The sequence below is a fragment of the Pseudopipra pipra genome, chromosome 7, assembly GCF_036250125.1.
Source record: "Pseudopipra pipra isolate bDixPip1 chromosome 7, bDixPip1.hap1, whole genome shotgun sequence".
NCBI classification, from domain to species: Eukaryota; Metazoa; Chordata; class Aves; order Passeriformes; family Pipridae; genus Pseudopipra; species Pseudopipra pipra.
The window spans coordinates 6,983,726-7,009,689 of NC_087555.1; the positions used below are offsets into that span (position 1 = coordinate 6,983,726).

General features: G+C 47.8%; 1 protein-coding gene across 3 annotated transcripts in view; it reads left to right on the forward strand.

Moving 5' to 3' along the window:
• VWC2L (von Willebrand factor C domain containing 2 like) overlaps positions 1–25,964 on the forward strand; it is a 45,286-nt gene that overhangs the window by 15,731 nt on the left and 3,591 nt on the right. Inside the window, exons 2-3 of one of the 3 annotated variants that reach the window (XR_010431829.1) lie at positions 1,500–1,629; positions 7,750–8,534. The exons of 1 other annotated variant lie outside the window; for it this stretch is intronic. Coding sequence is in view for 1 of the 2 variants with exons in the window: in XM_064660357.1 (XP_064516427.1) it covers positions 1,500–1,629 (130 nt within the window). In the remaining variant the exon portion in view is untranslated. The remainder of the gene's footprint in view (positions 1–1,499; positions 1,630–7,749; positions 8,535–25,964) is intronic. One more of the 3 variants, XM_064660357.1, reaches the window with a different exon arrangement.

The following is a 25,964-nucleotide window of genomic DNA, read 5'->3' on the forward strand; positions in this document are numbered from 1 at the left end:
ACCTCCACATGCTTCTTCCCTTGCTCAAGGAGTGCTGATTTTATCTAAATTGCCAAAGCCGTGAGCAAATGAAAGGTGATGGGAATTATAGACTGCAGACGCTGAGACAAAGCAAGGGAAGCTTTAATTAGTGCGTTTTAAGGTAGAAATGAATTTCCTGGGAATAAATTATTAGACTCAAGACATATGGAGCTTCTTAGAGGTGAACTGAAAAGCTTTTTACCTGCCAGAACCAGGGCTCATCTGTCTTGTAGAAATGAGTGACCCATCACTGCGATCTGCAACACATCAGGATTAATCCTTCTTTCTTTACATCTCACTTTTTCTTTTTTTTTTTTTTTTTTTTTTTGTTTTTTAATATTGGGGAATTCCCATTGCTGCAGACTCCCATCAATGCAACATAAAGCAGAATTTTTTTCCAATACCCACATTCAATCATTCAAGTGTAGGTGATGGATCTACCATTGCTGAGAAAATGGGAGGTACATATTGAACCTACTGGTACTGAAAGGGAGTTATTTTCCTTTCATTTCTTCTCTTGTTCTCCTTTCTTAGCTCTGTTGTCACACTTCCATCACACTTCCACACACATAAGTCACTGGGAACCTTAAACCACTGACCTTTCTGTTTTTCAACAGATTTTCGCAGCTTTTCAAAGGGTGAGGCTGTTACAACTCTGTGCTATTCAGGGGTGGATAGAGATTCCTGCTTGGATTCATGGAGCTGAAACGAATCCATTTAGCTGTGTACTTTAATCCAAAATTCCCTGACTCAGCTGAATTACTCAGTCTCTTAATTATTTACATATTTTGTGTGAGTCTGTTGCTCACAGACCTTGTTGAAGCAAGCAGGAGAGGGGCCAGGACCAGAACTAATGGTAATGTTTTGGGAGTGCTCACAGACTCCAGATGCAGATGCAGCACAAACGCAGAATAAAATGGTTTTGCCCCTCCAAAAGCAACACTGTTCTCCTCTGCCCTGAAAAGTGGGAATGAAAGCTGAGAGGCTGCCAGATGGACAGGCCACCCCAGCAACACCTTTCCAACAGCTTGGGGTGTGCTGGCAGTGGTGGTCTACAAGGCAGAGCAGTATGTCCTGGAAAATCACCCTGTCCTCCCTTCCTGGGATGAACCAACACTCTTCACCTTCCCAAAATCCTGCTCTTCTTCTGGCACCAGATGTGTCAGATAACACACATGGGGAGGTACAACTTAGTGGTTTCAGCTCAGTTTTTTTGGCAAAGGGACCTAAAGACTCATGAAGGCTAAAGAACCCCACCCCCCCTCTGGGAAAACAAGGCTCCTACGCCGTTTTTTCCGATGTTGTGGTGCCTATTTCAGATGTTGCTCTTTTGTCCCGGAGGTTGATTTGTATTCCCCATGATGAATGATGCAGTCAAGGGGTATTGAACGCTGATGTGTTTATCTTATGGCAAGATGGAAATGTTGCAAACTTGTGAGCTGCGGGAGGCACTGGGCTAACCTGAGATTTGTTCCTAGCCCTCGCCATGCGAATGGTGTCGCTGCGAGCCCAGCAATGAAGTTCACTGTGTTGTAGCAGACTGCGCAGTTCCCGAGTGTGTCAACCCAGTCTATGAACCAGAACAGTGTTGTCCTGTCTGCAAAAATGGTAAGAAAGCACTGTGTTGAATTAACAAAGAGATGTAAAGGAAACATTTTATTCCAATGTTGTTACTGATGCATCCGGAGGAGGGTTGCTGCCATTGGCACAGGCTGGCGGTGGGGAGGCTACTTCTCCTTGTGAGTGGCCTTCAGTTATGGGGTGGCAACTGGGAAAATTAAAGGCACCCTTCCTGGCCTGTGTCTTCTCCTGGAAGCAGATGGAATGACTGACTTGACTGAGGCTTTATAGGACTGAGTCCTGATATTGGTGATTGTTGTTTCACGTCTTTGCTTTTTTCTCATAATTAGTCTAACACAGAACCAAGTCTATGAGAAAAGAGAGAGTCTTTGTCCCTAAATTAAGAAACCAATGCCTATTACCCAAGACCAAGGGAAAACTCACCAAATTCAATGGCAAACTTCTCCTGTGGCCAGTAAGACACTCACCAAGCCCAGAACATGATTAGTTTGTGCTGGAAGTTGTGTGTGTAGTGTTGGCCCTCCCTGTCCTCTGAAGTGATTTCATGAATTGGAGTGTGATTCATCAATACTTTCAAGAAAGGTTTTGGAATGACTGAAAGTACCTCTTTGGAAAAGAAATCTGTTTCCAAGAAGGTCTCCCCAGTCTTGTACCGCAGCCTGTACACATGTATGTCTCTGAAAAAGCACCTTTCTCCTAATGCAGATGTGAAGACAGATTAAAAGGTAAGGTAGCTGCACAGAAACCTCTTCACAGCTTTCTAAACATGTAAAAAATAGCTACTTGGATTCATCTTCTCGTGTTTAGAATTCACGGTCTGTATATTTTCTCGTACATACATCACCACTGCTGGATAAGAGTAATGATTGCTTTTGGATCTAAATGAAAATGTTTGCAAAGAAATAACATTTTCAACACATTTTCTGCTCTTTAAGACAGAGAAAAAGCGAAGAGTTGGAAATGCAAAATATTTTTACTAAAGGAACTGGCAAAATTAAAAAAATTTCTGGAAAATTGTTCCAAAAATACTAATTAAAATCCTAAGGTTTCTATTAAACCGTGATTTTTGCTCCAAAGTATATTTCATATTTTCACTTAGTTTTGTGTTGCTGTTGAAAAGCAGAAAATGTTCATAGGATATTTCATTGGTTTGTTGTTGTTGATGATGAACTGCAGAGAAAAGGTTTGTTCCCCAGTTCTGTCCACCACCTTTGCTGTGCTTGAGTGTGAGGTTTCCCAGCGCACTCAACAAGACTGATGTCTTGGGGTGGTGACCTGGGGGTACCACTGGCCATGGCCGTGCCCATCACCCACAGCTCAGACTCATTTACACCCAGGAAATGCCGCTCGTGTGTGTTTGGCCTCTGTTCCCATCCTGTGTAGGGTCCCATCCTGAACCCCCCCTCATTTACACTGGCTCCACATCCCATCCGGTTTGCGTCCCATGAATCCAACCTGTGAGCATCCCTCAGGCTTCCCAGGAGTGCCTTCACACAGGTCCAGGAGCTTCTGGATTTCCCTACTGACCCTTCACCATTGTGACCATTTCCCCAGTAACCAGACTCTCCCTCTTTGGGGGTGGGTGGCTTCCTCTGTCACAGTCACCGACACCCCTGGTGACCAGGAATGACCAGCATCTTCCTTTCCAAAACAATCAGAGTGCCCAAATAACCAGGGAAAGGGAAAGAAGCAGCTCCTGCTGGTGCGACCAAGGACAGGAGGACAAGAAGGAAAATCAGCCACATGCTGAAGGGACTCTGGGCTCTGGGGCACAGACTGGAACCCTCAAGTAGAAGCCAAGTAGAACCCATGGTTTTACCAAATGGTTTCACTCCTCTCTTGGCTCATCTTTGGGGGATACAGATACAAAGCTGTACAGCTGAAACCTGTTTTAGGCAGGGATGTGTTTCTCACCATCCTCTCTAAAGCAGCCTTGGGAATCCTGGTCTCTGATGCCAGAGAGAACGGGGCTTAGAGCAGAGCTCAGCCAGCGGTGGGTCATGGCTGTTCCTTGGGACTGAGGAGCCCTGCAGGGGAGCTGAACCCCTCCTTGTGTCCCAGCCTGGCCGTAGGGATGGGATGTGAGACCACCCAGCTGGGCTTTCTGCTCCTCCTGCTGCAGCTGGAGCTGACTGGCTAATGGTTGGCCAAAGCTTGGAGTTCTGTCTGTATCCATCACAAACGTCATGAAATAATTGACACAGTGATAAAAATTAGTAGGCAACAAGATAGTCTCATTTGTCACAGGGAATATGGATGAGCATTTTGTTACTGCTCTTGGATGTGGCTGAGTGTGGCACACTCCCTTACAGTCTGGGAGACTTGGGAGAAAGTAGCAGCCATTGCTGTGTCTCTTCTTCCCATCTGAATCCCTCTGACACATCCTAATGAATGAGGAGCACAACGCTTTCAGCTGTCTGTTCATCTTGAGACCAAAATTTTGTCTTTCAGCTCCCCCCTGCAGCCAGTCAATTAAAGCTCAGTTTCACAAATGCGTGAAGGTAACGCAAGCTGACAGACCCACTTAAATGACTGAACCCCCCCTTTTTAATTTTTTTTGTTTTTTTCCTTCCATCCAATACCTTTTGCTTTCTGCCAAAGTGGTCAAGACAGTTTCAGTGCCATGTTTCAGCGTGATGAAAAGATTTTACCTTAATCTCAGTCCCTGTGGTCATCATTTTAGACTGGCAAACAGACGAGCTCAAGGAATGCAGTTGTTAGAGGGGAAGAAAAGTCAATCTCCCGAAGGACATGAATTGCAAATCATCATTTCAAAAGCTACTCTTTAAAATTTTGGAAAATCCTCGTTTTTGGTAAAAACACAGCCCTGCATCATTTGCTGCACTCTGACAGCAGCATGGCTTGCCTGCTTGTTTAGCTGTTGCTGCCCTTACCAGGAGAATAATTTCCTCTCAAGACGTTCAGATTCATGTCTGTCTTAACTCTGTCTTGCCAAGGGCAGAATTGCTGTGCAGCAGTGAGCACTGGAACAGGCTGCCCAGAGAAGCTGTGGCTGCCCCATCCCTGGAAGTGTTCAAGGCCTGCTTGGACCAGGCTTGGAGCAACCTGGCCTAGTGGAATGTGTTGCTGCCCATGGCAGGGGTGGAATGAGATGATTCTTAAGGTCCCTTCCAACCCAAACTGTTCAGTGATTCTGTGATAATGCAAAAATGTGTTGATTCTAACAAGCCTGACCTGAAGATTCATAGAAAGCCAATATCAATTTCCCTGCCATCATTTAGAAGCAGTGTGAACAGGTGGCTTTATTCCTTACTGTCAAAAGAAATGAAGTTGTTGTCTCGTGCTTTGCTAAACACTGCAGCTCCCGCAAAACTGGCTTTGCTTGGCAAGGGATTCCACGATACACGTGGAGCAGGAGGAGTTCACCAGGAGGCTGAAATTTGGGGATGAGGGAGGGAGAGGACATTTTCACCTTCATGTCCTATCATCCAATTTGTCAGGGTGGATTTTAAGGGCAATGGCTCCAGGTGCTGTGCAGCATTTCTGTCGTGGAGATGAAAGGTCACTAGATTTCACGTTTCCTGGTAGTGACAGACCGCGGAATTATGGCCCCGAGTTGTTATTTCTAGTCATTGTGACTTCTCCAGACAAAAGTGTGTCAGCTGTTGTTAACTCTCTCCTCTACAGCATCTAAAACTTGCCTGTCACTGTTAAAATCAAGCCCGTGGCTGCCACCATCCACGCTGTCCCCCCTGCCCCCAGGCTTTCCTGCAGTTCAAAAAGGAAATCCATCCACTCTGCCTGTGCCAAAGCCTTTCCACACAAAAATCCCAGTGAGCTCTCCATCCTCCTGTAGTCAGGGCTGTGGACATGCCCATGTGGTGTTGCTCATACCTCCTCTGGGCCTTCTCACCTGACCTTGAACTCTTCATTTCCCAACCTCTGCTTGTCCCTCCCCATAAATCCATCCAGTGCTGCGGATTGAGCCCCATTGTTGGTGGGATGTGTGTGTTTTTAACACCTTTCTTATGCATCGCTTGGAGGTTGCTGTTTCCATTTCCTTCTCCCCCTTGGATGTGGTCTGGCAAGGCTGCAGGGTGCAGGGATGGGGGGGATCCCCAGTGTATCATCCCTCACATCTCTTAATCTGGTTTAATCTGTGATACAGATTAAATCGGTTCCTCCTTTTTGCCAGCTCCAAGCAACTCTCCCCTCCTGCTGTGCACAGAGGGAGAAATTCTCTGTGTTCCACCTTCCCCCCTGTGCTGTTTGCCAGAGCTGAAACCACCCGCTCCCAACATGCCCTTTCCTGGGGGTGTGAGTAGATGTGCTCCAGCAGGGAGACCCCATGGGGCCTCGGAGGTCCTTCCAAGGACTGATCCTTGTCCACTGCTCTCAGGGGGCTCAGCCTCACGCCACTTGTGCATCCATCCACCATCTGCCACTCCGTGGAAGGAAAACCAGATGCAATTCCCAGCTGGCAGCCTCGCAGCTGCCCCGGGAAAGGCGGGAGCTGAGCGGAGGCGAGGAGAGGGCAGTGCAGGGCACCTGGCACCCCGTGTTCTCCTGACTTTACAAAGGGCTCCTTCAGAATTGTATCCAAAAGTAATCTTGACATTAGCAAAAACTCATCATCCCGGGGTTTTTATGGCACAGCTATGTCAGGAAAATTAATTTTAAAATTCTCATAAGTGCCACAACAGAATTGTTAGCTTCTTGTCCTCTCTAAAGTGTGAAATGCTCTGCAGAATGTTTCAAAGGCACTTTCCCCATTTACACATGCATTAACACAGCTGCAAAAATAGTCTTTGCTGTGGTGCTTTCATTTTCTTGAGGGATGAACAGAATAAGTATTATAAATTTCTGATTTGGGGTCTTGTTTTGCCTTTAATTCAATGTTTGTTGCCACCAATCCTCAACAAAAGAATTTGTTACCCAACAAGCCAGATAACAGCTAACATGTCCACAGTGAAATATTTCCTGGCAAGTGTGCTTACTCAGCCTGGGCTTCTGGAGATATTCCTGATGGAATACTGGGCAGCAGGAAGACGTTTTGTAGATAATCTGTCACTGGGTCTTTAATTAAAGTTTTAAATTATCACAGTTGATACAGATTTCCAAGTAAAGAGCCTGATTCTGCCCTCCACATACAAATAAAAGATCCCTTTGACCTTCAACAGATTTTACACTGGTAAAATAGCATGTCTTCAGGCAAAGCTCTTGTGGGTATTTATTATAATATGCTATAAATATTAATAATTCCCTACAAATCTCTCCATATTTGAGGGCATGAGCACAAAAGTGAGTAAATAATAATTTATTTCCGTGCATATAAACCCACATTTTACCTAAGCTTCTCTCTTGATTCACTGAGAATATAAACTTGCTGCTCATTATTTCTCTGTTGAAGTTAATTTGAAATAAGCATTCTGCACCCCAGCCTGATCCTGCTGTAACACAGCACATCTTGCTCAAGAAACCCCTAAGGATTTTCCCAGCCCATGGAAGCCAAGGGAACCTTTCCTTTAGCGAACAAATACATTTTCCACATGTCCCTAAGGGAATTTTGCACATCTCATTTAACACCCAGGGTCAGACCCTCGAGGCTTCAAGGATATGGGAGGACAAAAGGCTAAATGTAAAATCCTTTTAGGTGAAGGTAATGGATTAACAGTGCATGTCGTTAACCACTATTGACAAAAAGAACTTCCCCACCATGGTCTCTGTTGTTCCAAATTATCAGCTATCTTGAAAAGTGCCAAGATTTTAATATCAAATAATCCAGTGCATGGATATTAAACTACTTGTGCTTTATTGCATAAATATAGCTTGTTATTTATCTGCAAGATATGGATCGCTGAAGCTCCAGGTCATTGTTTTGGAAAGCTTCTGCTTCTAACCTGATCAGTGACAAAAAAAAATCAAGAAAATGTGGGAAAAAAATTACTAAAAGTTTGAGGGGAAAAAAAAGGAAGGATTTGGGGAGAGGATGTTTTGTCTGCCATTTGATTTTATACAACTGTTGGAGGATAAAGGTGACACCGAAAATGTGGCAAGAGGATGAGAGAAGACTTCATATTCATTTACTTTATGGAAAACAGTGATTTGGAGCCATGGGCAGATTCCTTTAGGAAAAAAAAAAACAAACCAACAACTAAATAAAATTCCTCTTCTAATTTATTTCAGAAATTCCTGAAATGGCCAGATTTTAAGGTTGCACTTAACCCCCCTTCAGTCAAAGTCTATGCAATTTGCTGATTGGTTGTGCAGATGCAAGTTGATTGTGACCATCCAAGAGAAGACGTGTTCCCCACGCCGGACTGTGCTGGACTCCACCGTCCTCTCCTGGGTCCCGGAGCTGAAGGCAGTAGTGTAGTGTAGCCACAGCACCCTTCATTCCTGGTGGATGAAGCACTGATGGCACCCAGTCACCAGCCAGCCTTGTGGGCACTCGGTCACCCCACGGCCACCACCTCACTGACAGGTCAGGCTGAGGGGGCACAGGAAGGACCGGCTCATGTTCTTTGGGATTACCAGCAGGGATGGGAACTGTGGTGCCCTATTAGCTCAAGTACAGTGATTTGATTACCAACAGAGAAAGAAAGGATTGATTTAAAAGCTGGTAGAAGATCTAGACTGAAAACAAAGCAGTGTGTTTGGGCCAGGCAAACACCAGCCTGACAGAATACTGCACTTTGAGAGAAGTCATTTCCCCGAAATTGCCTTTCAGTGGAGCCCGTTCATCCCCATCACTTTGGGCCCAGTGGTTAAAGGCGTGTAGGTGCCAGACTTGCTGGTGGAAATTCGACACGTAAGCACCTGTGAAGAGCCAGACCCTCCATCGCTTTTGGGAATCTCCAGCAGTTGGATTATCCAGATGCTGAAATGCCCTGCTGACTCAAGACTGCCCTGCTCCCTCTGGGCACAGCTGTTGGAAGAGGCATCTGATAACAGTGAAAAGCTTTGGAAAGGTACACAGAGGTTAAACCTTCCAAAATTAGCCATCTCGGTGCTGGATAGCATCAGGGAGGGCTGAGTTGGAGCTTCCACCTCCTGAAGTTTCAAAGAAAATGAGACTAAAAGAGGCAAGAGAGAGGAAAAGCCTTTAGAGAACAAAAAAGCCATGAACTGAGCAGCGCTTAATGTGATTAACTCTATCACACAGCTCAGTGCTCACACGAAGCAGGAGCTGCTGGACTGTGCAGTGCCAGAGTGACAGGGATGCTGCTGGGAAAAGCTCCATTCAGAGGGAGCTGCCGCGGGAGCCAGCGGGACAGCAGCCCCTGCGACCCGACGTGTTCACCCGCACGCTCACGGGTCACCTGATGCTGCCCAAGCCTTTGTGGGCTCTTCCTGTGCCCACCAAGCAAGAAAAGGATAATTCACAAATTAAACACAGCAGGAAAAGGCTCTGCCTGACAGCCAAAGGCCAGGCAGGAGCTGAAAGCTGCTATCCTCGATTTGTACCCCAAGTCCTAACCGTGCTTCCGTGCTTCCACCGCTGCAGAGTTCAAAATGCACCCTAAGGAGAAGGGCTGGGGAGGATTATGAGGAGCCATTTGTCAGATGGGACTGGCTCCAAAGCTGTCTTTTAGTGGACACAGCTCTCAGAGATGTGGGAAATGCGTTACATGGTCTGCATTGCTCTTTAAACTCAGAAATATTTGTGAGGAAGCTTCTGCTCATCAGTGATTGTTTCCCCTTGGGAAAATGTTGCTGAAATTTGTGTGCACCAACCTATAGCAGTGGTAGTTCAAGATTCACTATCATCATGATAGTATGGGGGTAGGTGTTATAGAGAGTAGGGGGGTAGGTTTGGGATTTTTTTTGTGGGGAGGAAGTTCCTAGATTCAGATTGGGAGGCCAAGTTCCCTTTGCAGAACACAAGCAGCCAAAGCAGTATTGAAATGAAAGCAGGCATGGTGTCGCTGTTCAGGTGTGGTGTTGCCTGATCAGATTCTTGGTGTGACTTAAAAGACCAAAAATGACATTATTACCCAGTTACATTGCTGTAAACCATTTTGCTGCAAGAGAAGCCTAAAGCCGAATCCCGAGTCTGTGTCCTTTGGTGTAATGTCTCTGGTTTACTCTGATTTATTCCAGCTGAGGATCTGACCTGCTGATATGCCTGGGTTACTCAGAGGCACATTGCAGGAGGCTGGGGTGTTCTGCATGGTCAGGGTTTCTAAAAGAATTAGAGATGGGTTTGCTTTTGCTGCTCTGGAAGGTTGGGATTGCTAAGCATATCTGTATGAGAAGAGTAGCAGACTCTGTCTTCATGTATTTCTAATTTGATGAATGTTTAATGCTTCTTTTATTGGAGCCTACATATATGTAGAGTAGAGGACTTTACCAAGGGGTTGACTTATGTCAAATAATTGATGTTTGATCTGCTCCTTTTACACGAAATGCAGACTTTACAGAGCAAAGAGACTGTAATGAAAATATGAATTAAAGATTAGAGCTAAGCAAGTCTGAGAACACTTTGACGTAAGAAAAGCACATGGAAGTTTTCTCCTCCTGTTTCCTTTCCTTCCCTCCACCTTTACTACATCTCCATCCTCTCTCCTTTGGTAGGGTCCTGCATTTCAGCTGCAGCCTTTTGTCTCTCCTACACCTATGCCCCTCTGAGAGGGGAAGGCTGTGGATGTGGTCTATCTAGACTTCAGCAAGGCCTTTGACACTGTCTCCCATAATATACTCCTGGAAAAGCTGGTAGCCCATGGCTTGGACAAGTGTATCCTCTCCTGGATTAGGAGCTGGCTGGAGGGTCGGGCCCAGAGAGTGCTGGTGAATGGAGCTGCATCCAGCTGGCGGCCGGTCACCAGTGGTGTTCCCCAGGGATCAGTGTTGGGCCCAGTCCTGTTTAACATCTTTATTGATGATTTAGATGAGGGGATTGAGTGTATCATCAGCAAATTTGCTGATGACACTAAATTGGGAGGGAGTGTCGACCTGCTGGAAGGCAGGAGGGCTCTGCAGAGGGATCTGGATAGACTTGAGAGATGGGCTGATTCCAATGGGATGAAGTTCAATAAAGCCAAGTGCCGGGTCCTGCACTTTGGCCACAACAACCCCATGCAGCGCTACAGGCTGGGCACAGAGTGGCTGAAGAGCAGCCAGGCAGAAAGGGACCTGGGGGTACTAATTGACAGGAAGCTGAACATGAGCCAACAGTGTGCCCAGGTGGCCAAGAAGGCCAATGGGATCTTGTCCTGTATCAAAAATAGTGTGGCCAGCAGGAGCAGGGAAGTGATCCTTCCCCTGTACTCTGCGTTGGTGAGGCCACACCTTGAGTATTGTGTTCAGTTCTGGGCCCCTCAGTTCAGAAAGGATATTGAGGTGCTGGAGCGGGTCCAGAGAAGAGCAACAAGGCTGGTGAAGGGACTGGAGCATAAGTCCTATGGGGAGAGGCTGAGGGAGCTGGGGTTGTTTAGCCTGGAGAAGAGGAGGCTCAGAGGTGACCTCATCACCGTCTATAACTACCTAAAGGGAAGTTCTGGCCAGGTGGGGGTTGGTCTCTTCTCTCAGGCACTCAGCAATAGGACAAGGGGACACGGGCTTAAGCTGCGCCAGGGGAAATTTAAGTTGGATATCAGGAGAAAATTCTTTACAGAGAGAGTGATCAGGCATTGGAATGGGCTGCCCAGAGAGGTGGTGGATTCACCATCCCTGGAGATTTTTAAACGCAGATTGGACGTGGCACTGAGTGCCATGATCTAGTAAATGGACTGGATTTGGACCAAGGGTTGGACTCGATGATCTCGGAGGTCTTTTCCAACCCAATCGATTCTATGATTCTATGATTCTATTCTATGAAAGCAGTGCAGTGTTCTCCTGCTGGGGGTATTACTGCATGTCTGCACATCCCAGCCTTGCCAGTCACCCATCAGTTTGGGTGGAGAGACTAAGAAGTGTTTTTAAGGTGTGTTGTTCTTTATCTCTGCCCCTGATTTACTGATGCAGTGCATCAGCTGGGCAGAAGGAACAGGAGTGCAGGCTTGGTGGGACCATTTGCCAGAGGGACCCACACTTTGGTACAGCATGTTCTGGTGAAGGTACAAGGACGTTGTGTTGGTGGCAGCGGGGCTGCTGTGTGACAGTGGCAGAGCTGAGCTGCTGCAGAAGGATGGCGGGAGGCAGTTCCAACTCTGCCATCAGAGAATTGCCAGTTCCTGTTGTCCAGAGATGCTCTTGTGCCCACAGACATCAGCATCCATTTCCTTCCACCCCCTTGGCCCACCCCTCTCCCTCTCAGTGAGCTGTCTGTGTGCTCTGGCTGTCCAGGGGTGCTTCCAGCTCTCCGTGCAGGTCTGTGGGCACAGCACCAGGGCATCACTCCTGAAGCATGAGGCTTCTTGTGCCTCCATTCCTGCAGCACAGGTTTGGCTGGTTGCAGTGGGATCTGCCTTACTGCCCAAGACTGAAGAGCTTAGGCTTGGTTATGAGCCAGTGAAAGCCCAGTGGGAAAGAGGAGAGGATGATGCTTTCTTTGCTTTGGCTGGCTGGGTCGGTGTGGGTCAGTTCCTTGTGCCTCTGGCCGTGTTGATGCAGCTCAATGAAAGAGGGCTGGGCAGAGAAGTCATGCACGGGTGACAGTCCAGGGAGTGTCAGCACTTTGTAATGGGAGGTGGACTCCAGAATGTCCATATTCCATTTCTGAAATCCAAATTGCAACAAGGAATTCAGTGAGCAGTTTTAAGAAAAAAAATAGATATGGACCAGTCCCACAATTGATGCAAACTGGTGTAACTCATTTCACATCAACTAAGCCATGTTTTTGACCCAGTTACAAAAGTTTCATGCCCAGTAGTGCTGGTAGGGAATCAGTTTGTTAGAATAAATGGAGCAGGAGTCAATGTACCAAAAAAAGAAGCGCTGATGTCCTGCACAGGGGTCTGTTGAGAGGAGTGGGTCTGTGTGAAGATGAGCACACAAAGTTCTCCCCAACCTTTCAAAGCTCAGACTCTTTTCACTGCAGTCGCTTGAGAGCATTTGAAGAAAATGGGAATATGTTGGTCAGAAAATGCTGACTCACCGAAACCTCCCTGGGAAAAAGGCCAATTATAGCAAACTCTCTGTTTGTACGTTGAAAAGGGTCAGGGAAAAACCTTGAAGTGATCAGATGCCCCATTTAATGCTTTCAGAACGAACTGACTCAAATCTGAAGGGTGGAGGGGGTGACATGGTCTTTTAGATGTAGATCTTTATTTGATAATTTGGAACATTTCAAACAGGGAAGACAGAAATGAAGGGGCTTTTTGCCTTATGAATTATTTCAGACAGCCTGCTCTGATTTTTACTAGAAGCTAAAGGTGTTTGTGCCTTTGTCTTTCCCTCCCTATTTGAGTGGGAGAGGAACAGGAGAAATAGGTTTGACTGTGATGGGAAACATCCTTCCCACTCAGCTCTTCCCCTTGCCTGAGTAAGTAGCCAGGTCCAAGATTGAAGGGAGCCTGCAAGAAAGATGGAGAGGGACATTTTACAAGAGCCTGTTGTGACTGGACAAGGGGCAGTGGCTGCAAACTGATGGAGAAGGTTTTGATTAGATGTTTGAAAACAATTCTTCCCTGTGAGGAGGGGGAGGCCCTGGCACAGGTGCCTGGAGAAGCTGTGGCTGCCCCATCCCTGGAAGTGTCCAGGGCCAGGTTGGACAGGGCTTGGAGCAACCTGGGCTCGTGGAAGGTGTCCCTGCCCATGGCAGGGGGTGGAATGAGATGATCTTTAAGGTCTCTACCAATCCAAACCATTCTGTGGGATTAAAATACTCCTCTGGGGTTAGGTGCCCTTGGGACCACCATTTCTTTCCACACCTGGCAGGAGAAGGCTGTCAGCAGCCAGTGCTTTTGGGAAACCCTGCAAAGCCTGCAGGATCAGGGCCTGCAGGCTTTGCTGTTTGCAGAACAGCACCTGGAATTGCGCTTTCTGGCCTGATTGAAATGCATGAGAAATTTCAGGAGGCGTGGGTGGAAGAGCCCTCGTTCGATATTGCGTTGGTATCGCGGAGTCTCATTAGCTCAGGTCAGTGCCTTTGAGTGGTTTGTGGCTTGTGAGCCGAAACAGCGGCGCGTTTTGGTGCCGTCAGCTCTCTCCGCGCCCAGGCAGGGCTGCAGACCCCGGAGCGACCCTCGGCCGGGGGACGCGCTGCCGCCGACACGGCTCCTGCCGAGCCCGCCGCGTTGGTGTGCGAGTGAAAGGCGCTGGTTCGGTGAGGGCCGTGCCCCCGCTGGGTGTTCTTTCCAGAAAAGCCTCGCTCTCTGATCTCTGACTCATCGCAGCCAGCGCTGACGTCCGAGGGGCTCCTTCTGCGGGAGGATTATTCACGGGAGCGGGGCCGCGGCAGCATCCGATGCGTCATCCCCGGTGTGCGCGGGCGGGGCCCTTCCCCGCGGCACCGCTGCCCCCGGGTCACCCACCGGGGCGGTGCTGCCAGCCGGGATGGATGGATTCAGCTGCTCCGCTTCCATTGGTGCGCGCAAGGCTCGGGTACCCTCGCGGTGCTACAAGGAAAGCGGCGAGAGGGAATTTCTGGTGACTTTTCAAGCTGTGTCAAACAAAAATGAAATGTATTACAGGGAACGTCAAACTGTAATTATTAAGAACTTGGAAAACTGTGATTAGAAATGAAAACCTGCCTACGGTAGTAACAATTAGGTATATGTGCTATGTTTTGCACACAAACCCACGTTTTTCTCTTGGCTAAATTCGTGTCCCCCTAGAGAGCAAATACACTGTGATCCAGTTCCTGATGCTGGTGTAAACTGGCCTGGCTGCCGTGCTCCCAGGGAGACATCGTGCTTTGGCAGCAGCCGAGGATTTGTCCCCCTCTCCCATTTGTCCGAACAGCTCGACAATGAAGTTTTTACATGCAGAAAAGAACCAGGGCCAGTTCCTGTGCCCGTATAAGCCCCTTCTTGAAGAGTTTCACATGGATTTGACACCTCTCTCCAAATGGTCGTTTGGGTTTCCCAGTTGGATCAGCCCATGAAATAAAGGTGATTACTCTTCTTACAGATTTAGCCCAACTTGTATCTGTGGATCTAAAGGCTCAAGGAGTGCTGATGGAAGGGGAATGGCCTCCAAAGAAGGAATTACAAGCCCCCAGCAAGAAACCAGGACTCTTCTTACTCCTGTTGGTGGTTTTTGCAGTTGGCACTGCCCCTTCCCTCTGCCTGTTTGCTCTGTCTCAGGGAAGCGCTGCCTGGGCCCTCTCTCCTTGGCTTCACGTATGATCAAGCAAGAAGCTCCTCTCCTGTCTGTGGGTTAAAGTGCTGCCTCTGTCCTGTAGCCAGGGAGGAGATAAGAGGATTTCACCAGCTAACTGGGAGCGGTGGCAGTGTCCACACTTGTCAGGCTCACGTGGGATGCTGATGGGCATCACCACACAACTGGGACAACCTGTGCCACACAGGCTGGGCTTTCCCAGCTCCATCGAGGCATTGGGGTTCCAAAGCCATGTGTGAATCCTTGCTGGAACAGAATTTGTCAGATGTGAAGGTGATGCTCAAGGTGCATAAAGGAAATGGGTGTGTTTTGTCCTGCTGACTGAGGTTTCGGCTTTCTAGGTATGACCTGCTCTGGGACAGGAAATGTTGGCACAGGGAAGTCTGCAGTAACCCAGGGATTGCATGGGGGTATTTGAATATCAGCTCCCAGGAGGGGATCTCCAGGGCAGAGCAACCCCCCACATTTGGACATCAGCACCCACAAGTCATCATAGAACCACAGAGTGGTTTGGGTTGGAAGGGATCTTGAAGTTCATCTCATTCCAAGCTCCTGCTGTGGGCAGGGATGCCCATGCCACAGTTGCTACTTCCACTTCTTTAAGGCAGAGAGGAAGCCCATGTTAAGGGTGACGTTTTCCTTCTTTTTGTGTCTCCATTTCAATCAGTGTCTGTCATCCTGCCCCTAAGGTTTCACAAGACCCATACTAATTTTTTTTCCCAAAATTTTCCAGCTAAGAAATATCTTAGATACAAGAGTTCACTGGGTGTGGCAATCACGTCATGACTGCCCAGAGAGGAAGGATGCAAAGGGGATAAATAGATGCTGTTTGCTCTTGAAAGCACCCATGGGAGGTTTACCCAGCCCTGGCCTGGGCACTCCAGAAGGATTAGTCTGGCTTGAGAGAGCTCACTTGTGCTATAGTGCTGAATGGCCCCATTCTCACCCCTGTGCTCAGCCCTATGTGTGGGGCAAAAGGGACTTGGGTTGGGCTGCCCTGCAGCAAAGGCAGATCCCTGCCAGCAAGTGGGCTGACTGCTGGCACTGAAAAGCCCCCGGGCTCTAAAGGCACCATAATCAGTAGGTTTGCATTGATGCAGAGGTGCAGAGGGCAGCAGGGATGCAGGAAGAATGGGCTGTGGTATCAGTAGGATGCTGGGGGAGAAAGGGAAGGCACTCACAGCGAGGTGCTGGCATGGTGTGACAGCACAAATCAGCTTTATTTAGACATCAGTGTCCCTCCTTCCCCCCGAGCCAAAAATAAACCTCCCTGGTCCCTGCTGCAGGATCTTGGCCGTGGTAGGGAAGGGATCTGTCTGGAACACTGTCTTCAAAACAGTGTTTTGAAGTGGCTTGCTTCTGGGATTAAAACTCTTTCTGAGACAGCAGCCCTGGTTACTGCAGCCCTCTGGATGCTGACTTCACACTGCCATCGCTGTGGAGGAGTAAAGAGGAGAAGAAGGGGCAAAAAAAAAGCAAGAGGAAGGAATGCAAAGCCAAACTTATGGAGTAACTTCTGCCGCTGGCAAATTGTCATCTTCCAAGGTCAGCCATGATTACATTTGGAGAGCACTTTGCTCTTTTTAGCAGTTTTGGCTATTGCTGCCATATGTACAAAGGACCATCTGGAAATCTGTTCCCAACTTTAGCAGGTGTTAACACTGAGCTGCCCTGGGCCCCTGTTTGCTCACTGGCTGCAGTGGCTCCACACTGGGCTTCTGCTCGTGTCCCAGCCAGGCAGGGACTGGTACAACCCCGTCAGGGTGTGCTCCCCAGGAATTCCCACCCTCTTTTAGTCATGGAGTTTGGAGTGGTCTGATTTTGGGGTGCTTATTTTCCCATCTTTTTTTTTTAACTCCGTGTGGCTGTTGAGCTCAGCTGGTGTTATATGTGTTCAGGAGTGTGTTTCATTTTCCAGATTAGAAAATGCTCAGAGGTATAATCAGGTCCTTCCACAGTATTTAATTATCCATAATTAAAGGCATCTACACAAAGCAGATTTTCAAAGACCATTCTTGTGTTACATTGCTAATGAATTAAGTAATTAATTGGCATTGAAAAAATACAATAGGAAACATCAATCTTTTGAAGTAAAGCATTTTTTAGGTGTTTTATAAAATCATTAGCTTGTATCAGGTCAGTAGCTGTTCGCATGTCTAAATCCCCCTTCTGGCTTTAAAAAAAATCCTGAAGGACAAAATGAATGCAGGAAAAGCAAGGCAGGGAATACTTGCTGAAGAGTGTGGAAGCACTCAGAAATGGGGAATTTCATTTGGAAGTCAATGTCCATCACTTTGCCACTCTGTCCCACAGTTCCCTCCCCCTGCCAGGAAGGTCTGAACCAATTCCCATCACACTTGAGAACACAGTTTGCAGCTTCAGACTTTCATGTTCCTGCAGGTTTTGTTAAAAATAGTTGTCTGCTGGGTTTGTCTTTAGTAATGCCCATTCTCCTCAAGCAGGGCACCGTGTCCATGCCTCAGTTTCCCCTGTGCACTCCCCTGTCCCACTGAAATGCTGTGAGGAAAACAGGCTCCTGTTCTGAGCTGTTTGGGTACCACAGTGCCACTGAGACCAGAGGGCAAATAATAGTTTTATCCAGTAATGAAATAATAAAAACAGACTGAGGCAGAATGAGGGGTAACAAAGCTTTCTGAGAGTTATGGGGGGAGGGCTGCAGAGCCACCTGCATCCCAGCTTTTCATCACTGCTGGCTGCTGCCTTACAGTGCAGAGGAACTGTCCTGTCCCCACGCAGCACCGTAGTATCACATGGCATCTGCTGGAGTACAAAAGCCCACGTATATCGTGGTTATGCCTTTTGTGGTGACACCCAGAATTGTTGGCAAAGGAAAGGACAGTCCTCTTCCATTGGATGATTTCGTTAAATACAACTATTCACATGCAAAACCAGCACGGCTCATTTTATTTCTGCTAGCAACCCCACTCTTTGCCTTCTCATCAGGAAGCACCGTGGAAATGCCATGGATACCATTAAATGCAGGTAGCGTAATGGGAAGAGCAAAATCTGGGGACAAAACACGGATTAAAGCCGCTTTTGCAGCTGCTGGAGAAATCAGGACAGGTCCCAGCAGAAGGGCTTAGGAGCCTGTTTATTCCAGAAGCACCAAGCTCTGCTTGTCTCATCTGTCCGTCAGACCAAGGTGTGCCTGTCCTTGCAGTGCTTTGTTCTCCCCATGTGTGCCCTCAAGATCCATCCATCCATCCTACCCTGCCCCTTCCACCCCCTCCTCCTGTTTCCTCAGGAGCTGCAGATTTTGGCACAGCACTGCCATGTCTGTCTCTCTAACACCAGGCTTATTAATTGCTTGGGGTGGGGGTTGGAGGGGAGATGTTTTCCTGATTTTCGTTTTCCATGCTACAGGCAGGTAATTAAATTCCCCAGGGGTAATGTTTCTGCCATTGTGGTTATTCCCTTTCTATGGGTAATCAATCATTTGTAAGGATTTGCATAAAGTGGTAGCTCTGCCACTGGAGCCCAACCTGAATGTATAGGGATGAAAACTAGGCAAATCCAAAGGCTGATGCCACTGGGCTCTGTTAAATGCACTCCAGAAGATCCATACTTTGACTGGAAGGTGAACCTTTGGTGATTGACAGGCTTTTAGTTGTTATACATCTACATGTTCATTAAATTCACCTTTTACTTGGGTCTTACCCCCCATGGCCATGTCATCATGGAGGCCAGGGGACTGGGAGTGGTGGTGAAGACAACAGATGTCAAACACGAGCTGAGAGTAGAAAGAAATGGTTTCCACAGCAGCTCTTTCCTTACATGGAAACTTTTATCTTTGCTTTGAAGTCCCATTTCTAACACAATCCCACATTCAAAACCTTCATCAGAAAAATCTGTCCCCAGGTGGAAAACAGAAGCAGGCCCATGCTGATGCCCTCAAAGTGTCACGTTTATCCTGCAGTGATCCCAGGGTGATCTGGATTGCAATGGAGCCATTTTTCAGACAGGAGCTGGAGGTTCATCCTGATCAGTGATTTCCCACAGCTCAGGAAACCCTTGTTCCCCTGGGCAGGGGGGTTGTGCAGAGGCTGCCTCGTGGCACAGGCCACTGCTGGTGCAGCTTCGTCATCCAGCGCTGGGCTGGGTTTGCAGGGGACTCCACATCGACGTGAACAACTCAGATAAATGTGTAGCAATCCTGGTTCTCCCACACATTTTTTTCCTCCTGTTTTACACAAAACGAGCACGGTCACAATTTCCACTTCATTTATGACTGATCTGAAAAAAAACCCCACTCCATAAAACATCGTGCACAGCTGTAGTGACCAAGTTAGATTCAATTCTGGCTTTATATGAGTTGATGTGCAGCCAGCTCTCTCTTCCATACATCATCTGTGATTGCAGTTAAGCGTGAAATACTGTTTTAATTCTTACACCAAATGTGGGATTTTTTTCCTGAAGAAAAAAAGACATAAAAATGTTAAAATGGGCCATAAAAATCATTATATTTTCACATGGAGCTCAACCAAGAGGCGAATAAGTTGGCTAAAAGCTCAAAAGACCCAGAGAAAAAGTCCTGGTTGTTATTCTTTTGTTGTTAACCTTCGCCTCTGAATGGAGATGCCCAGGCAGGGAGCAAAGACCTGCACTTTGGCAGCCAGGGGCTGTTTTGGTACTTGCTTCCCTAGATAAGGGTTTCCTCCCACAGCTGCATGGACAGAGACCTGTGGCTGCTGCTGGAGCTGCTGCTCCCTGACAGTGCCTTGGAAGCTGCCCCAAAACTGTTGCAGTGGGCAGGACGAACATCCAGACAGGTCCCCGGCCAAGTTTCTGCTCCACATCCCAATTCCTTTCTGGGGTGACTTGGGAAATCCTGGCTCTGAGGGCACAGTCACCTGGACTGAGCCTGTCCCATGGACCAAGCCTTGTTGTTCCATGGCTGCTCTGGGGAGCTGGTGAGGTGAAGGCAACAGAGCCACAACAGCACGTTTTATATACATAAAATACATTCTCTTCACTCTAAGGTTTAGTCTCTGGGAGGTCCAGCCTTTCTTCCCTTTGGCTGTTGATTCTACTGGTAACATTGCTTGACGATGCAGTAGCTTAGTGGTAGTTTTCTTAATTGATTTCTTTTAGATTAATCTGATACAAGCTCCCCCCCCCCCCAAAAGCAAACAAACAAACCCAGCTCACCTTATTTGCTGTGTTTGAACCATTAAAAAAATTAATGTACCTTCAGCACAGTTGGAGTTCATTTTGGGAAATATCTACTTAGACAACTTTTTAAAAGGCTATTACTTACCTGAGAGGTTACAATGACCTCAGAGTAGCTTTCACTGCCCACAATTACAACCTACCTGTATTTTTAAAAAAATCTATGGCATTGTCCCGAAGCTTTATGCTGCCTCCAAAGAAATTTTTAAGAGCTAAATCCTGTGTGTTTGCTCAGGTAAATGTTGAAATGCATTTCTCCCTTAATAGATGGTTACTGCTGGCTTCTTCAGCCCTGAGTGTGCACAGCAAAAATCTGATTCCAAAAAACTGTTTTGGAGGCACAGTTCCTGCCTGTGCAATGCTGAGCCCATTGCCCATGCAGGTTTTTTTACCATGAGCTAAACTTTTCCATGCTGATCAAGGTATTTGCACACACAGATCCTTTTAAAATGAAGAGGAATTTGGTGTGCAAATCCCATAGGAGACCTTGAAAATGCCAACCTGCATTTTATATTACAAGAAGCAGGGAAAGCCCTTTATTTACAGCTGGGTCTGGAGCCTTGGGAGTTGTTTTGCTGCTGTCTGGGAGCTGGTCCTGCATTGGCTCCTCTGTGGCTTTGGTGGCAGTGGGTCCAGTTCAAGTCTGCAGAAGTGTCCCAGGCCAGGTCGGACGGGGCTTGGAGCAACCTGGGCTAGTGGAAGGTGTCCCTGCCCACGGCAGGGAAGCGGAAGGAGATGAGCTTTAAGGTCCCTTCCAACCCAAACCTGCTCAGCCTTGGGCTTGGTCCTGTTGTCCTGCTCATCCCACAAGCCCAGGGGATGAAGAGTGCAGCAGGGCTGTAATTTCCAGCTGGTGCTTTGGAGCTGTGGAAGGGCTGCTCTTTGTTCCCTGGGTGAGTGATGGCCTCCAGCCTGTCCACACAGCTCAGATGTGTATCGGTGCTGGTGGACGTCACCGCTCCCCGACAGACTGCCTTTAAATTGCACCCATAGATCTTCCCTGCACCAAAACATTCCTGCTCCAGTAGTTAGTGATGCCTGAAGTTATGTCTCCACATCAAATTAAGTAACTGTGCTATCAATAAGGAGGAGTAATGTGGTGTATTCCCTTCTGGATGTCTCCCTGTCCCTCATTTGTTTGCTGCTCCTGATTAAGATGGATAACAAGCCATCAGTAATTTTCTAACTGTGGTGCAGAGCAGTGAGGATTAAATCAGTCTGTGTCACTGGGTGCCAGGCCATAATTTAGGGAGCTCCAGTGGGTCCCCTGCATTCATTAGACTCCAAGGCAGTGGATGCTTGGGATTGTCTGAGCAAAGCCTGGAAGATGTGAACATTTCTGCACAGGGAGAACCAGGAGGGGATGTGGGGCCACCAGGAGATCCTTGTCCCACTGGACTGGCTGGGAGCTGCTGGGATGTTTAATCTTTGTTGTGCTGGCTGCATCGCTGGCTAAATCAGTGGAATGCTCCCTTTGCCCTGAACTGAGCTTTTCACCTCCCTCTGGCCTTTTTTAATGCATTCCTTCTAATGATGTAGGGCTTGCTTAGAGTGAGCAACTTGGAAACAATTTGGACAAGGATACTGCAGATATATATATATATATTTAATGCAGAGATTAAATAACTTTTAGGCATCTTCAGGCACCCAGTAATGTGAATTACGGCTGGAAAAATCTCTCCTGTAAATAGGCAGTACTCAGAAGAGCTGTTAGCATCATCTTGTGAGCAGTGAAATATGCAGGAATGATGGAAAAGAGCTGCAGATAAGCTTCAGAGGAGATTAATTCTTTGGGGCAACGGTCCACAGGATTGAAAGCTTCTGGGTGTCTAGAAGGTACCACCAGAAGACTCCAGGAGCTTTTAGCCAGACTCAGTGGGATTTGCCACAGGTAAAAAAAACTAAAAGGACCTCATTTTGCAACATTTTAGAGAACAGAGTGAAATTGGGGGCATTCATTGCAGGTTGGATGGTTGGGTGACGATGGATTTAGGAGGCCAGGGGGTATTTTCACCTGGTGTTTGTGTTGGGAATGTGCAGGGTGAATAGGTGTCCTTTAGTCTGCAAAGAGCTGTGTGTGCCATGGCCTGGAGGACATGGACATCACCTGCAGGAGCAGGGAGGAGGCAGAGCCACAGTGCACTGCCTGCCCTCCTGCCACCTCCAAGAAATGATCAGCCACAGACAGGATCAGAGCTGGGCATGGCCGGGTGTGAACTCACCCCCCACGTGCCGTGGCCGTGGCAGCCCCATTCTGATACAACCTCAGGCTTCAGTCTGAGCCAGGATCTTCAGCTTCGGCCTCTCTCTAACACAGTAAAGCTCCAGGGTTGTTATTTTCAGGTGGGGTTTTCAGCTCCCCCTGCAGAGCATCGTCAGGTTTAATTTGCAGCAAGGCAAAGCTCAGCATCACCAGCTGATTTCTTTATGTCTCACCTCCAGCTTTGCCTGCTGCCTTCTTCCACCAGGAAGAGGAGGGCTGGCATTCCCCATACCAGGCAGTGAAAACAAGACTTATTCCCTCCCTGACTCATTAATTGAAGCCACAAATTGAGCTCTTTTCTTGCAATCTGAAGTGATCACATAGATAGGGTGATAGAGCTAAATGAACATATGAGAAGATCCTGCAGGATCAGCAGGGAGGAGCCGTGTTAACCTCCAGAAATGAGGGCCATCATTAAAAACCAGGTGCTGGTTTTTCTGCCCTCCTGAGCACAGACTTCAGCCTGGACATGGAAGAAGTCCCAAGGTGCAGGCAGTGAGCCATTTCTTGCCTCTGTGACAGAGCCTGGGGATCACCTGTATTTCTGCTGTGGTTTTCCCCTTTTCCTGTTGGGGATCCATGAGCATCCTCGTGCAGGTTCTGGGTGTAATCCTCACTTTGTGAGGGGTTGTTTCAGCTGAGTGATGCTGGGAGCAGTGGACACCAGTGCTGGAGACCACATGGCTTGTGGTGTGGGGTGGTCATGGTGAAGACTGTGAGATGCCTGTTTTGTGGAGAGATGGAGAGAAAAATCCACTTTCCCCCTGGGAAGACACTTGGCCATGCTCCCTAGAAACATCTCACCCAGTTCAACTGCATTTGTGGTAAAGCTCCAACAGCAAAGTCATTGAGCTGAGTGAGCATCCACGGGGATGTTTTCAGGCTGTATCCATTCCTAGATACTGTGGATACACCACTGTTTTCTGCTTATCCCTTGCAATTTTAATTGTGGGGCACACCACGTGGGAGCCTGAGGGATGGCTGGCTAAATACAGCTCTATAAACCAGGCAGATAAGCATAGCCATCAACACCTCTCTCCTTGATGTTATCCATTGACTGAATCAGCTGAATTCTCTTGGAGTCAGCTTTAGTATCTCCTGAAGGGATGGGGAAGCTCTCAAAAGAGTGGCAGGAGACATAGAGTTATCACTGGAAAATATTTAACTGAGAGGAAACTACCACTGCTGCTGAAATCAGAGGTTGCACCATGAGAAGTTCTGGGGGAGGTGATGAGCTTTGTGTGGGACAGACACTCCCCAGGGCAAATCTGAATATCACAGTTGGCCTGAAGTGAGTTGTGCTTGCTGTTTGATTAACATTTGATTTCCTTTTACTGCTTCTTTGTGCACACAAAGCTGAATTCAGAACTGCTGAAAGCCAGAGGCAGAGACACTGAGTTCAGTAAAACCCATCTGGGAGCTGGGGGGGGCACTGGTGTTCAGCACCAAGCAACTCCCTGGCATCAGCAGGACACCATGAGCTCCTGGTGTTGGAGAGAGTGTGACCCCTGGATCCCCTCCATAACAGGGGTGCAGGTCAGCAGCACAACACGGGTCATCACCCAAGTAACTGGGCTTAGCCATATGGTTGTGATATTGGCCATCACTCCCCCAGACAACAAACCCTATATGATTTTTTTCACATCTCTCCCATTAAACCAGCATCTGAATGTCCCTAATATATCTCCATAAAAATCTTCACAGCTGTTCTAGCAAACAGCCTGGAGTGCTGTGGGCTTTTATGAGTATTAACTATGTTAAGCAAAGCAAATCTCACAATTACATTGTCTGTGGGAGCAGCAAACTTCTCCCATCAGTCTCCCTGAGCGAGGAAAAAGGGTGATTAGTGTCCTGTTATCATCACAGTCGTGGTTTAAGATGCTTTTACCAGGAGCAGGACGACAGCCCTTGCCCAAAGCAGCTTCTTGTTCCTGCTGCTATCATCATAAGTAACCTGATGTGCTTGACATGTCGTCAAATGTTGCTGAGCAGCATCTTCCTTTGAATAATAATTTAAAAAAAAAAAAAAACATGTTGCTGATCTGTCTCATCCTTTGTGGTTTTTTTTTTTTTGGCATGGATTTGGCAGACCTTGGTCTCATCCTGTTCCTCCAAGCAGCCACAGTGGGAAAAGCTCAGGACAGTCGTGAGCAGCACTGGGCTGGGGCTCTGAGCTTTTGAAATATTGGGAGGGGAAAAGGATATTAAAGAATTTAGGGGAGTCTGTTGAGCTCTTGCAGAGCAAAGAAAGGACTTGGTTTCTTGCTGTGGGGTCTGGTTGTGGCTTTAGGGGCTGCACATGGCAAAGCCACATAGATCCCCAGGTGCTGGATATTCTCTCCACCAAGAGCTCCCAGCTGTATAAACCGGAAAACTCCCTGGTGACTTGTGCCATGGCCCAGAAAATGCCACTTGGTTGGGGCATACTTGCACCTAAATCTCAGCTGTGCAGTATCTCTCCAAGAGCCTCTCTCTTGTGCCTCTGCCACGGGTGTGGTGATGCTGCTGCATCCCAGTGTGGGCAAACAGGGCCCACTGCTCCAGTGTGAAGGTGTGAGAAGTTTCAATGGGGGGAAAAAAAAGGCAGGGAGGGGCTGGCTGATAGTGGTTGTGCTGGAAAATTGGATTTCAGGCAGTGGGAATTTAAGTTGAATTGTCACAAATGGAGTGTGGAGATTTTGCCTCCTGTTAGAAACCCGTGTTTCTGTAGGGATAGGGATAGTAGAGTGGGGGAGAGGGTGCAAAAAATCTCCACTCAGCTCGCTGTGGTGTGCAAAAGAAACTTTTTCACTCTGGCAAAGCAGAGGGGGAGGAGTGTCTTGAGAGAGTGCTGGGGAAAAAAACAGTCCAGAGCAGTGGCAGTATTGGCCTAAATTACAGTATCAAGGTCTGACAGGAGAGAGGCTGTCCCAAAATGGCAGGAAGACATCCCATAGGAGGGCAATGTCTGTAGAGCCCCTAGCCAGGTTTTCATCCATTTTGCTAAAAGCCAACAAAAAGGAAAACAAGCCCAATTGCTATGGTTTTTCCCTCACTTCAGCCTCTGAGTACAGCTCCTTCCTTAGGTGTGCTGAGGTGATCCTGGCCAGCCCAGAGATGATGGGTGCTGCTTCAACAAGGGCTCCTTTGGCCAACCCCCAGTGTTCCTCCCAGCCTTCAGTCCCTAGGACTTATCCAAAATAGCTGTAATTTTCCCTCTTTCCCTTGCCCAGCCCCTCTGGAGGGGTGTGGCAGCAGAATCCCAAGGATTTTCTCTTAGACGCAAAGGTGCTTGCCAGGTCCTTCCCTGCTCCTTAGATGCCAGAGGTCAGCAGGGCAGATTACTAGTGTTTAATTATTAATTTACAGAGCTGCCCTCTGTCCTTGGCCAGGGCAGGGAGTCCTGTGCTGCTGGCACCAGGATAAGTGATCCCAGAATAAGGGACCTCACAGGCACAGGTGATGCTTTTAGTACCTCCCCCTCATCCATCTCCTCTTTCCATCACCGTGTCCACTTTCTGCTCCTCCCTATCCTGGGATAGGGATCCTAATGACAGGTGTTTGGTGATTACTTTTTTCCCACATGGCCTCCCTGGGGAAGCTCAAGAGGGAGAAGAGACCTGGGGCTGCTGGTAGGAGGAAGGGCAGCTGTGGCCATGATGGAGCAGCCATGGAATGAATGGGCAGATGAGCAGGATGCAAGGAAAAATAGGCTTTTGCCCAGCTGGCAGCACCCCATCAGCCA